We start from the raw sequence: 15,177 nt of genomic DNA on the forward strand, positions 1-15,177 counted from the left end.
TCATTTCCACTCTTCTCCTCTTCCCTCTTCATATTTTGTCACCCCTCCCTCCCAACCCCCCGCCCCCCTGCCCCCACCTACCCCCCCTCCCTCAATTCCTCTCCACCCTCTAGATATCCCTCACCTCACTCTCTCCCATATCCCGTCTCTTAACCAGTCCCCCAGTCTTTTATGCATGCAACAGGTTGCGCCCTCAACCTCCCCCCTTCTCAATTCCTCTCCAGCCCCTAGAACCCTATATTCTATCCCCCACATCACTCTCTCTCATATCCCGTCTCTTAACCAATCCCCCAACCTATTGTGCATGCAATATGTTGCCCCCTTGCCCCCCGCAGGGGAGGTGTCGCGCATGCGCGCAAAGAGGGGGGGGCTCCCCCAGCTTATTGCATGTGCAACAAGTACCCGCCCCCCCTCTTCTAGAGGTTGAATGAAGAATGAGCAAACTTGAGATTGTTTGCTCCCTCTTTGCTGCATGTATGCCCTTATGGAACCTTGTGGCATTAGTAGATATTGGCAATATTTTTTCCAAATTATGAAGTGCACTTCCCATTTTAGACATGCCGATTATGTTGGTAATATGAAGCTTCGTTCCCATGCTAGACGTAACAACGACCTCTTATTGATTTGATTTTGTAGGTGAAGTGTCATGTCTTCCTAATGGACAATGCAATCTGCATCAATGAATATTGTGGGGTGAGTGAGAAGGAAAGTCAAGTGGGAGGTGAGTGGTGAAAGGTGGAGGTTAGGTGTAGTTTGCATGAGAAGATAGTTAGGAGGGGGGCATGTGCAAAGCTAATATAAAAGGGCAAGTGTGCCAACTATGAAAGATACAAGGGAGAGGGGTGCCACCTTTCATGGGCGATGGAGAAAGGAAACCACTAGCTTGGGTCTTTCAAAAATAGACGTTTGACTATTGAATTAAGAAGATTCTTGTGAAGAGCACCTTGTGAAGCATCACAATATAGATATGCACCTTGTCTCTCGTTGTAAACTGCACCTTTTGAAGCACCATGATATAGATATGCACCTTGTCTTTCATTGTAGAGCTTGCTCATATAGGCGCCTTACTTGTCTATCATTGTAAAACTCGCTCATCGTGCATATCGCCATCTCCACATTTGCAACCTCAACCTTCCATTCTTTTGCTAAAGCTTCCTATCATGGGCGGTTGGACCCTCGGTTTCAGCCTCACCGGCCTCAAACTCAAACACAGCCGCTGGCTTCTCCGTTCCCTTGGCCTCCAGCCCCTCCTCCTCGAACTCGACAATGGCTCCATCATCCATTTCTGGGTTCCTTCCTCCCCCAACATCTCCTCCCCTGCTAAGCCTGCCTTGCTGCTCCTCCATGGCTTCGGTGCCGATGGAACACTCGCTTGGGAGAGCCAGGTCGCCTGCCTCGTTAAACAGTTCTCTGTCTACTTGCCCGATTTGCTCTTCTTTGGCCACTCCACCACCACCAACAAACAGCGCTCGGAGTTTTTCCAGGCCGAGTGCATGTGGAAGGCTATGCAGAAACTCGGTGTCCAGGAGGCCATTGTGACAGGGCATAGCTATGGCGGCTTTGTGGCTTATCGGATGGCGCACGAGTACCGCCAATTTGTAAAGCGCTTGATACTTGTGAGCTCAGGGGTGTGCATGAATCCAAGGAGCAATGATCCTCTTCTGAAGAAGTTTGGAGCGACGGATATTAAAGAGATCCTGGTTCCAGACACCCCTGAGGGATTGCAGAAAGGGCTTCGTTTTGTGTTCCACAGGTTACCATGGCTCCCCAATTTCGTGTATAGAGATATGTTTGAGGTAATTGATAGCCAAGCAATGAAACGGCCGTTGTTCACGTTTGTTTTAGTTTTTTAAGTTCAGGGAATTTGTGAATCGTTTGAGGCGGTGCGATCAGCTTGTGACACCAATCGGTTTAACTGTCGTGGGTCTCGTCCATTACATCTTTGTTGAGCAGGCGATGCGCGGCGATCGTGAAGGAAAACTCGAACTAGTAGACGGCGTCATCCTGGGAAAAGAGAACGCACCACCGCTGCCAAAAATTGAACAGGTTATCCTGCGTTCATCCCTCGTTGTCCCAAGTCTACATGGCTTGCTTAGTTGATGATTGCTGAGTTCTCAGCTGAAAGAGTGATTCTTTGCCTTGCAGGAGGTTCTGATAATCTGGGGCGAAAATGACCAGGTTTTCGATATCGAGCTAGCCTACCAGCTGAGAGAGTAAGTGCCAATATCTGAATCTTTCCTTCTATCGTGACTACGTCGTGTGCAATGGCACGAGTCCTGATTATTTATAAAAATCCTAAGGGGAAGGGATTGGCTGCAGTTTCTTAGGGGAGAAAGCGGAGCTGAGGATTGTGAAAGGCGCAGGGCATGTGCCGGCGATGGAGAAGCCCAAGGAGGTCAATAAGCTGATGTTACGGTTCGTGACGGGATCGTAAAAAACAGGAGATGACGATTGAGAGAAGTCAAGACAAGGTGTGCAATGCACGATGATGCGATGCAAAGCGAAGAAACACGCTAATTGCGAGGAAGACGACGAATGCACAACTCTACGTGACATGGAATAGTTGACCAAATCTTCATACTAATTATGATCAAGTTCTCCAAATTCTTCTTCCATAATGTACAATACTCGTTCTAGAATTCCATTCCACCGGCCTTTGCTTGCAAGTTCCTTGGGTTTTCCATGAAAATATTAATTTATGAGAGTCCCTAGAGAGACAAATTTGGTGATGAAAATATCAATTTATGAGAGTCCCTTAGACAATGGTGATGAGTTTGAGGATATTGTCTATGAATCCAAAACTTGACGAGTGGGTTTCACTTTAGCATTAAAATGGAAATGGTGGAGAAACATGCTAGCTATGATGCATGATAATTTTTATCATGACTCTCTCTCTCTCTCTCTAACATCAGATGCATAGCAACTCTGATTGACTAAGATGACAATTTGGATTTGCCATCCTTGCAATTCTTTAACTTAGTTATCACGCTCTTGGAGATTGCGTTTCAGAAAGAGACCATATGTCTGCTCAATTGCTCTACTATACTGCTTGAACATGCCATAACTTCATGGCTCCTCTCATTTCAGGAAATTACTACCTTGTTTGTTTCAACATATCTCGAACATCAGTTGGCAAGCTCAACCTTGACTCCACCATCTGCACTAATCTGAGCATTCGGGTATAAATCTAAACTTTTTTTCCTCTTCCACGACTTCTCCGAGAATTGTGCTTGCAAATCGCCTCTAGGAATTCCTAGTTTCTTCTCAATCATACTTTCACTGACGTTAATTTTCTGACTTTGATAGCAATGTATCCAATCCTTCACATTCACTTCATCTATCAACTTGGTGAAGTTGGAGAGAGAATCCAAATCAAGCTTTTTAAGACGGTGTAGCAAGCTCTTGTATGTCACGATTTCAAGATTAGGGGACATTAGGGGAGATTTGGGGTCAAAAAGGGCCCTTTACTTAAGGAGTGAATTCATGCTGTAATAAATTTTTTAGCAATCCACTAATAAGGAGGCTCCAAGGTACATGCATGGTACGGTTACCGGGATACTTTTGATTCTTGACCGATTTTGTGAAGCTTTGAGTGAAATTTAAAACTTGTAAATAGGTTGCCATAAACAACGATCACTTAGGTATGCCATTATCTAAGGATGATGACATGCTAAATCTTTCAATATTTCCCTACAAACACCCATACCTCTCATTCTACTTTGTACATGCATGTCTTCCTCAAGATAATTGCCTAAATAGTAAGTGCAGCCAGAAGATCCCTCGTTCTGCAAAAGAGATGGTCTACAAGACAAGGGAGATCTATCCTTAAGAATTCCAAGAGAGGTGAGAGATCTACATTGGAGATGGTTTTGATCAGTGTTTCCACAAATTTTGGTTTGACATTAATGCTATCACAATCGGGGACTGAATAATGGTGGATATTGTGTAGTGCCATCCCTATTAAACTTGGAGAGATACCCTTCAATATGTTGTGTAGTGGTATAAAGTGCTAGCTATCCCTTTCAAACTTGGGAGAGCTACACTTAAATATGGTGGATATTGTGTAGTGGTCTAAAATGGTATTTGTCCCTATTAAACTTGGAGAGCTACCTTACTTACTACCTAATTATAGGAAACCTATTGTAATACATGTATTGTACTATTGACATCACTCTTATGTTCTTAATATCACTATTAAATCTGTTTAGATATTTTCTATTGGTATGAAGTGGTATTTTTGACAAGAAACTACTATTAAACTTATGAGAAACAAGATGTTGGAAAGCAATGCTTATTGTTTGTCGGTATCAAGTGGTCTATCTGATGGAAACTACTATTATGCTAAGTGTAATACCGGTATTTCACTCCTAGTACTACTATCGTGTTATTAATACCACTATTAAATCAAATAGAAGAAGCATTGCTTATTTTCCCACTATTATGAAGTAGTATCTACTGGTATGAAACCACTTTTATATTATTAACACCACTACCAATGTAGATGTTGGAAGGTAGTCTTTTTTTTTTGTCGGTCAACTGGTATATATGATGGAAAGCACTATTATTCTTAGTGTAATACGAGTATTTCACCCCTAGCACTACTATTTTATTATTAATACCACTATTAAATCAAGTACCAGATGGAAACCAGTGCTTATTTTCTATTGGTATGACGTGGTATGTACTGGTATGAAATCTCTATATTATTATTAACTTCACTCTAGATAGAACATGTTACCAAGAAATGAGGTTAGGAAGATGTCCTTTAGCACTTTTACTCACTAAAATAACAATATATTTATGGTCACCTTTTCTGTTTTGAGATGATTATTGTCCTCTTATTGTCAGAATCTTCTCTAGCATGCTTGTGGAGATGCAACATTTTCAAATCCTCCTCGTATTAATTTATTTGATCAAAGTGTTGAGTGTATGCTATGGTACCAATTGCATGTAGGAATTGATGGTCTAGTTGAAGCTTATTATGCAAATTGTATGCTTTGGTAGGTGCTTTCGTTTCTTCATCACAAAAGGAGGCATCACCCGAATGATGCATGCAAAGCCCAATCAAATGTAAATATGGATACTTGGGAGGGGTACATTGGCAGTGATGGCTGGCTTAATGATAGCCCTCACTCTCTAAAAGAAGGAACACCAACACCTAGGTGTAAGCAGGTTACACCCTCGAAGAGCCACACTCCAACCCCAAAGAAAGAGATGGGTTAGTTGATCTTGGGCTCCACATTTCCAACTCGAATTTCATATCTTGTTTCACAATTGAGTTTGATATGTCATTCATTCTTTGACTAGAAAAACTAGCCTAAAGAAGCTTAAGGAGAAGCACCTTAACACGTTCCATGTGATTAGCAGCAAAGGAAGCTGAAGACAGGGTGCTTGGATCAATGGCCTCCCTTGAACATGGTGAGTTAGACTTGCCTCTATAGTTGGAGGTTGTAATATTTCACTTTTGAATTTAATGCAAGTTGCCTTGCTTTAAGAGGCTAATTCAACAATTTTTCCCGATTCATATAGGTGACGATAATGAGATAATAGAATAGATTGCTCCAAAGAAGTAAAGCAACATAGAGTCATGGGTGATGGTAGTCCGAGAAGTCCACAAGTCCACAAGTCCACAAAATTCCTGGAATTGTTTTAATAAAACTAAAATACAATGACATTTTGCGGGCTCAGGGAAACTCCAAACTCCCAACTCTCTTACCAACCTCTCTTTAGCAAGCATCTGACAACTCTTTAGGCCATTCTATTGCACTACAGCAAACCTCATCACACACTCTTCTCACCAACTGCTTGCTACTCTTTGCCATCTTGTATGACCATAGTAATTCCTCCTTTCGCTTGGGGTCCTCTTCATCATAGTTTTTGTGCTTTATACATCTTCAAGCCTCCAGCATGTCTTGCCAAAAGAAACCTACATCATGAGCTTGACAAGTACCTTAAAGGAATAGGAAAAATGATAGCTAGGGAAATGAATATTCATCATCTGTTCTAACTCCAAGTCATATAGCCAGCAAAGCATATCCTCTTTGTAGGCTACTTTCCTCCCTTTGGGCCTGGTTCTATGCGGAGATCATACAAAAGTTCTCTTATATAGAACATGAGCATTCTGAAGTCTTTTGGGTATGCCATATATTTATAGTAGGTGGATTAGTATACAAAGTTTTGGGGCTAGATTTTAGAATGGGTTCTAAGTTGTCTCTTCACTACTGCACTTAAATAGGAGAGAGTTCATTGAGCTTAGACTTCTCATTCTATTTTCATATGACCTGACAGGTCCACCTCCCAATGGTGTCGCTTCATCTTTTGGCTGAGGTGGGTAGTCTTTTCTATTTAGCATGTTTTCCTCATTGTATTGGAACTCTAGCTCTAGTGTAGTGATATGTGTGCTATTGATCCAAGATAATATGCAAGCACTGAAGTCCATACATGGAATCTATAGAAAGAATCACAAATACATGGAGTGATGTCACAAGAATCTACATGAAAAAAAAGAGTACTCCTCATGCACATTACATCAAGGATGTTTTATCAAAGCTATACTTATATATTAATATAAAATCCTAGCAAAAGTCTATTAAGCTTATTTTTTTAAATTCATATTTTTTATAGAACATATTACAATTTAATAAAAAAGTGTAAATTTTTCTCATAAAAATTTCAAATCTTGGTGAATGTTTCAAACCTTTACTTTTATCAGGGCATACGAATTTTTGACTCTAATATAGAAGCCTCACTTCTTAACAAAACAGCTAAAAGGACAAATTCATTACATACATAGCCTTTCCCTTTTTGAACAATGCTTTTTTGCAATTTCTAAAGGCTCTCCAACATCCTGCAATTTTGGTGTTGGAGAAGCCATCGGCTATTTGAATGTCAGAAGCTCTCTTTTGCCATAATCACTTAGCAATCCTTGATCCCGCACATCAAGCCATACGCTATGTATGCTAAGTAATATTTGCTTCTAAAAGTGTTTAGGTCTGGAAGGAAAAAGATGAAGCAACACTCACTCATTGGTTTGCACTTGGGTCCAAACATAATTCATCATATAGACTCCAAGGATCATGCCAAAGATGCATGGGATGAGTGGAACATAGTGTTTGGTGCAAAAGCCAAAAACCAAGAAATTCATCTTAAGATTGAATTCTATGGTTTGCACACGAGCTTCAAAGAATCCATGGCACAATTTGTCAACAAAATCAAAAGCATTATGACCAACTAGAAGGCATAAATGCAAAATTAGGGAAAAAGGATGCACTTGCAATCCTTTTTAAAAGCATGCCTACAGAGTACAGTGCACTAACAACCACTTTGAAGAATCTCCCAGATCCAAAGTTTGAGGAATGTGTATCCTCTCTTCTTGAAAAAGAAAGAGAGTTGAAGGCATCGACATCAACATCTACATCAACACAAAACAACAATAATGAAGAACAAGCATTGTTCAATAAAACATCAACAAAGTGTTACCATTGCGGAAGGATGGGTCACCATCAAAGTGACTACAAAGACTAAAGAACAAACCAAAGTGTCAACATTGCAAGAAGATAGGACACAAGGAAGAAGATTGCAGATTGAAGAACCAGTAGGTCAATTACATGGAATCATCATCAAGCCATGAGCAGAATGACAAGAACAACATGTATTGAGAAGCAAAAACCTGGCCACCTTTAGCCCACATGTTTGTAAATCAAGCCTAACCACCTGAGAATAGCTATTTGAACGATGGATGTTAGAGTTGACCTATAGGGCAACAAAGCAGAAAATGCATGACCTGAAAGAAACATTGGGATCCTTTACATTATGGAAATGGTTTGCGGATGTTGCTAATGCTATGAAACTTGTATTATGTGCACTTAGGGTTTCGGAATCAAAGGCTCCAATAATCGAAAAAGCATGGATGCACTTTTGGAGTATTGAGCAAGCTCTTTTGAGACCTCTACCTTATCACGCTTGAGAGTCTTGGCCTCTAGACATCTATAAAACCAATCAAACATTTCGTGTAGTGCATTGCTTCGCACGATACCACCCCCATGCCTTGTATTCTTGAAGCATAATGCCTTTGCTCTATATTGTGATTTCTCCATTCCTTGAGTATTCCAAATGGACAGAGGGCCCCATTGCTTCACAAACCATGGTGCATGTGCGTAAAGAATATGTTGTAAAGAAAAACATTGTATTAGAAACATAAACTGACTCAAGTTTAAAGCACAAAATTTCAACCTAAGGAGGATTACCATGTAATGTGTAATATGTGACTCCCCCCATGCTTCTACCATCAATGATATGAATTTTCCCAATGCTGTCCTGAATCTCTCATAATAAAGCTCATCTATTTGACCTTGTCTAAGCAACTTTATAAATGCATCAAGCTTTGTCCACAGTTTTGCTCTCAAAGTGGCAATTCACGGATGTGAAGCTTGATTTGTGGTGCATTCACACAAATCTTTCCAGTACTCCCAACCTAGGGTACTTTGAGCCAATGTATGTTTTTCTTTATCAGCATTGTGGTTGGACAAGAACCTCCTTGCCTTTCCTCCACCCATGGACACTTTAGCAGGAAGATTTTGTGTCTTTTCTGATTGTTTCTTGTCCTGCTTAAGCTTCTTATTGCCTCTATGAAGTCCCATTAGTGAGAGTAGTTCTTCAGCTTTTGCAATGCATTGTGCAGATACTTGCTGTGGCCTCAAATTCCAAGCATAAACCAGATGGAGATAGAGTAACTTATCAAGTATATGCAATTTAGCATGCAAAGTACACACATGTATCTGCTCCAATGAAATTGGTAGAATGGGGTCCCACTTAGGATCCTTTTTGTGACGATCAAGGCTGCAATTTGGTTGCAAGAAAGGATGCCATTTTCCCACTATAGGCTTCCCTTTTGCATCTTCTGAGAGTGGGTGCAATACAAGCATGTCCATTTTGCATCTGCACCTGTATCACAACCATACAAGCACTTGAGGGTCTTCAAATCACCAGCTAGATGCCATTCAACTTGAAACATTCCATGCCCATCCACAATTAATGTTTGCTCTACCTCTTGTCTTTGAATAATCGATGGGAAGCCGGTTCTCTCCAAAACCCACTTCAATGTCTCGTGGCACTCCTTTGGGGTCTCAAAGGCTGCAAGCCACCATATGTCCTTCTCAGATTGGACTGAGAAACCCTACTCAACTTCCTCATCCCCTTAAATGCAAGGTGCCATTCATAATACAAATGCTCACCCTCTCTAGCTTGTGCTCTTTTACCAACTGAGCTTCATCCATTTTCATAACAAATACTAGCTTGCCATCCGTACAATGAAAGAGAAATTCAGTAAGGATATAGAAATAAGAAGAAATAAAGCTGAATGTGAAGAGGGAATTTCTCTTACCTTCTTCTCTCATCCCATAGAATTTGACCATGGCTCTCTGCAAATTCTCTACATCCACCGTAAACATTATTAAAAGCATTCATCTCAAACGTTTGGATGCTAGATTTCTTTTTACTCTTCCAAGTCATTGTGCCACTTACACAATGGTATCCTCCAAGCTTTTCTCTAGCACATTGGTTTGTTTCTTGACGTGCAAGCCTTACAGACCACAGTGTTGGCAATGGCAGTGTAAATATCTTATACTTTTCCTCCATAGCAGACTTGAAAGTTTTAAAAATAGAGTTGTAAGCTTCACGACTTACACCAACAGCATCACAAGCTCCAAGCACCTCCTTTGCTTGGACGAGGCCCTTGAAATCCTTCATTACCTCTCTAGCAACTTGTTTATGTAGCCCTTTTTGTCTAGGGTCCTTCAACACTTCCATGACATCACTTGGCTTTATTAAACTTCTTAGAACATATGAAGGATCACTCTCATCCATTTCCATTGTTCCCATTACATCCTCTATGAAATTCCTAAAGTAGAGTACAAATGAGTCTTAGTGGGAAGAATGCAACACCACAAATATTTTGGGGTAAGAAATTTCATTGAAAATTTGGGGAACTAACCTTGCAACCCATATTCTCCTCTTTCGGGCACCACTATTGTTTGACAATGCATCCATAGATTGCAATTGTCTTTTCCTCTCCTTCAGTCCCAAAAGTGTTCCCTTCAACTTGTGTACTCGTTCTATCAACTCTCGTTCCTTCTCCATAGCACGTTGAACTTTGGCCATAGATAGACCTTTCCAAATCTTGTTTGCTTTCAACAAGCTTCTGGATTGATTCTTCCAATTCATGTCCCTCTAAGTCCAGTGCATGTGCTTTGTCATTGAGTTCTTTGTTTTACAATTGGAGATCCTACATACTATTATGCATTGCCACAATAGTAATATTTTCCAAATGTGCAAGTTCTTCTGCTTGGGCTCTCTGCACCTCGCTTGCTTGCATAGCCAATGTCTGAGAATGGTTCAATAGATTGTAATAACCGAGCAATCCAGCATGTCCCTTGCCAACAAACCAAACAACATCATGCACTGTATGAAAAGGACGACTCTTTGGGGTGGCAGGGTCTAAAGGATACAAGTTTGCATCCACCCAATGGTCAAGATGCTTCTTCCCTTGCAATCGAAGACTATGGAGCACACTTTGAGGAGTTCCACTATATCCCAAAGAGTGTGTGCTTGCATATTCTACCTCCAGTTGTAGGTTCACATGGTACTTGTTGGATATGTCCTCGAATGGTGCCATGAGTACTCAAAGAGAGGTATCAGTGATGCAGGCTAAAATGTAGGGGAGAGCTGGCAAAGATGGAGCAGTGAGAGGGAGAGAGTAGCAAGGAAGAGGGAGGAGGAGAAGAAGATGAGGGCAAGAGGAAGAGGAGGAGAAGAGTAGGGCGATAGGTGTAGAAGGGAGGGAAGGAGCTGCTGTAGAAGGGAGGAGGAGGGGAGAGATGCTACAGGAGGGAGGAGGAGGGGAGAGATTCTGTAGGAGGGAGGAGTAGAGGAGAGGGACCCTGGGTGGCTGGAGAAGGAGGGGAGACGAAGGAGGGAGGAGGAGCCAGAAGGAGGAGGAGGAGGGGAGAGGGAGGAGGGAGGAGGAGGAGCAAGATAGAGGAGGGGAGAGGAGGAGGGAGATTCGAAATTTGAAATTCAAATTTCAAAAAGTGGCCCCCTCCCCTCATTGATGGGGGGAGAGGTGGGCTCAAATGTGGGCTTAACCCACCTAGGTTGGACTGGTTAGGCCTCTTTGGGACCCTCCAAGCCCCTTGCATTAGCCCACTAAGCATACCCTAATCCATTCCTTATGAGGCCCTTTTGAAACCCCAATTCTCCCCTAATGCATCCTCTTTTCTCTCTTTTCATAAGCATATGCATTTGCATATGCTTATGCTGATATGCGTATGCTAATGGTCATATGCTTATGCTTATGCATGAGCATATGCTCACATGCTTATGCTTATGCTTATGCGTGAGCATATGCTCATATGCTCATGCATAAGCATAAGCATATGCTTTCTCTATTTTTCTCTCTTTTCCTCTCTCTTTTTTCCTCTCTTTTCTTCTTTTCCCCTCTCTTTTTTCCTTCTCTTTTCCCCTCTTCCTTCCTCTTCTTTTTCCCTCTCTTTTACCCTCTCTTTCATCCTCTTTTCTCTCTTTTCATATGAGCATATGCTCATGCATAAGCATAAGCATATGCTTTCTCTCTTTTTCCGCTCTTTTATTCTTTTCCCCTCTCTTTTTTCTTCTCTCTCCCTCTCTTTCAATCTCTTCCTTCTCTTCTTTTTCCCTCTCTTTTCCCCTATCTTTCATCCTCTTTTCTCTCTTTTCATAAGCATATGCATTTGTGTATGCTTATGCTCATATGCTTATGCTTATGTATGAGCATATGCTCATATTCTTATGCTTATGCATGAGCATATGCTCATATGCTCATGCATAAACATAAGCATATGCTTTCTCTCTTTTTCTCTTTTCCCCCTTTCTTTTTCTCTCTCTTTTCTTCTTTTCCCCTCTCTTTTTCCCTTCTCTTTTCCCCTCTTCCTTCCTCTTCTTTTCCCCTCTCTTTTCATCCTCTTTTCTGTCTTTTCATAAGCATATGCTAAAGTAGATGCTTACGCTCATGTGCTTATGCTTATGCATGAGCATATGCTCATATGCTCATGCATAAGCATAAGCATATCCTGTCTCTCTTTTTCTCTTTTTCCCCTCTCTTTTTTTCTCTCTTCTTCTTTTCCCCTCTCTTTTTCCGTCTCTTTTCCCCTCTCTTTCATCCTCTTTTCCCCGCTTCCTTCTCTTTTTTTTTCCTCTCTTTTCCCCTCTATTTCATCCTCTTTTCTCTCCTTTTTCATCCTCTCTTTCCTTCTCTTTTTTCCTCTCTTTTCCTCTCTTTTCTCCTCTCTTTTTCTCTCTTTTTTCTCCCCTTCTTTCCTCTCTTTTTCTGTCTTTTCTCCTCTCTTTTGCTCTCTTTTTCCCTCTCTTTCATCTCTTTTTCTCCCTTTTTTCCCCTCTCTTTTTTCCTCTCTTTTCCCCTCTCTTTTCCTCTCTTTTCAAAGAATGTAGGAGTCTATAAATGCTTGCTCAATGTTAGGCTATATTTTTCTCTCTTACCTTTTTCTAAATTTTCTTTTTATTCCTTAGTCGTATTTGGTTCCTTTTTTTTTTCAAACAGATTCTAAATGGAACAACCACGCCCTCACCCATGGTTGTCCTCCCAAAACCCCAACCTGGTTCCCCACGTTGGAGTGATTTGGGACATCTCTTCTCTGCTATTACATGTAGTAGAGAAGATTACACATGATACAAACTGGGTGAAGTATAACGTCCAAGTGTGTGTGGTTGGGTGGGGTCCTCACCGAAGGCATGTGGAGCAGGGGCGACTGAGGAATGCACGACACAACCTATGGGATCTTCGTAGGTTTTGGAGAGACTGCCACGACTACTGGAGCACCAAAGATGAATGTATAAAGGACATAATGGGTTGTGTAGAGGTCTTCGTGGACTGCCAGTATGTAATTCGTGAAGAGTATGACCTCATATTAGAAGAAGTGGAAGATGAGGTCCCGAGTGACCCGCCTAGTGGCTCGGAGGTGGAAAGTACCTTGGATAGTCTTGTAGAGCAGTAGACCTCCTCCACTATTTTGGCATTTTTGAAGAATGTCTCTTTTGGAGACAGATTTTGCTTAAGCATAGTTTTGGAGATAGATTTTGCGCTCTCTTTTGGTATATGAGAACTTTTCTTTAACAATAGTATTTTTGTGATATTTTTTATATATGAAAAGCTTCTTGGATTTCGCTTGTCTTTCACAAATATTTGTCCTTTTAAAATTGACTTTTCATAATTGTCTTAAGTAAATAATTATCCTTTTTGCATTGATGTCCTTTCATAAAATTTTTAAGTAATTAATTATCTTTTCATAGTTTTATTAAATTGAATTTGAGTTTGAATTTCATAATTATCTTAAGTAATTACTTGTCTTTCCGCTTCTTACCCGCTCTTGTGTTTGTTTTTGTTTTTGTGTTTGTGCCTGCGTTTGTCCAATCCTCCCAAATTAGACATGGCATCACGTTATATGTCCAATGAGTACAAAACCCCTCGTAGGAGGAGACATCATGCTCTATACTCTCCAGAGGACTTTGATTCCACTCAGCTGACACCTCAGGGACCTACCCCTATGACTGCTGACTCCTCTCGTGCCTAGCATTGTGATTACCCCTCGGGGAACGCCTTTGCTAGCAGACCATGGCTTCGCTGCCACCGAGAGTCCCAATGATGAGTTTGTTGCACAGATGAGCAATATGGAGGCAGCAAGATTCTTCTCTCTGCTATCCCAGAGGACCTTAGCTATTCCCTCTCCTACACCGATAGCTGGACCTACTCGATAGCCATCCCCTCTAGCCCCTTCGACTGAGGGGTCATCACCTGGGTGTACCCATAGTAGGGAAGAAAGAGTAGGAAGGGTTGACACTACTGTGGTGACTCGGGGGATGTAGATGAGTCAGCACACACATCCCTATAGGTCTCCACTTGGTCATGAGACCCAGTACTAATCAAGTCCCTTGCCCTCTCCCACTCCCACTCCCTCTGCTACTTCTTGCTCTGTAAGTGCTCGCACTACAACCCCTCACTCTAGCTCTACTACTGCCACTCCCATGACTCCTCCTTTTCTACCCGAGGACTTGTACTATGAAGTCACTAGGGGTGGAGAGATAATAGAAACTAAAAACGGCTCAGAAGTGCAAGCCACCATGAGGTGGTTGATGAGCCACCACTTCAAGCGCGGCATAGCTACTGACTGGTAGTATCACGATGACAAAAAGAAGAAGGCAATCATCGAGGAATTGAAAAGACAATACCCTAACCCCCCAAATTGGGAGTTCAATGAGGATTACATGCGAGAGTGCAGCTATCTTGAAGCATCGTAGGTCAACCTTGCGAACCTCTCATCGCAAAGGGGAAGACTAAACCCAGTTGGGTAGACAAAGCTTTTGAAGGAGTACAGGAAACAACCCCAAAAGTTTGACAGCCAGAGGAGGGATGCAAGGAGATGGCTAGACACCATAGGTGCTTTGCATCTTAGCAATGGCGGATGGGCCACATTCAAGGCATGGGTGGTAAGTCTACTTCTTCTCATTTAATTTATTATTCTATTTGTTTTATTACATATTGCATGCACTTTATCTAACTCTCGTAATTTGGGCCCACAGCAAGCTACAATGGGTCATGTTCCCACAAAGAAAGAGACGAGATGCGCATTCCACATAGGAGCGAAGCCGTGGTTTATTGAGATGGAGGCACAGGGAGCGACAGTCAATTGGGCTAAGGTGGTTGCTCGCTCGGTATAAGTCTACTCCTACTTGTAATCTCACTTTTTAAATTTTTTTATTCTTTAAGTTCCAGTCTAATTTCCAATTAATACGGTTTCATTCTTAGGGTGCAAGCTCGAATGTCCCATCAGCAGAGGTGAGTAGTGATCACGAGGAGGCAAGTCTCAAGGGATTTGGCTTACACGGCTTCAATGAGGGCTAGGGATTAAGTGTAGCTCACGAGGGCCAGGGATCAGGCCAGCATGACCACGACAACAATGACGATGATTTGGATGAGCAATAGTAGTACTAATATTGGGAGTAGTTTGTATATACTTTGGCATGTATATGCTTTTGTATGTCGGCTCGTTTGAGTAATTTTTTATCACCCTTTTCGAAAGGGAAATTTTGTAACAAACAAGGTTGGATATACTTCTGCATGTATATGCT

General features: G+C 41.6%; 1 protein-coding gene across 1 annotated transcript; it reads left to right on the top strand.

The window, feature by feature from the left end:
• Positions 1-1,022: 1,022 nt before the first annotated feature.
• LOC147903409 (uncharacterized) lies at positions 1,023-2,750 on the top strand. The gene is made up of 4 exons (XM_087372747.1): positions 1,023-1,796; positions 1,954-2,046; positions 2,146-2,213; positions 2,320-2,750. Exons 1-4 carry the CDS (start codon positions 1,161-1,163, stop codon positions 2,432-2,434), a joined length of 912 nt encoding a protein of 303 aa, XP_087228873.1. The 5' UTR covers positions 1,023-1,160; the 3' UTR covers positions 2,435-2,750.
• Positions 2,751-15,177: the final 12,427 nt, after the last annotated feature.

This window comes from Dipteris shenzhenensis, chromosome 3 (genome assembly GCF_047967505.1).
Source record: "Dipteris shenzhenensis isolate YYH24624 ecotype China chromosome 3, Dip_SZ_1.0, whole genome shotgun sequence".
Taxonomy (NCBI): domain Eukaryota; kingdom Viridiplantae; phylum Streptophyta; class Polypodiopsida; order Gleicheniales; family Dipteridaceae; genus Dipteris; species Dipteris shenzhenensis.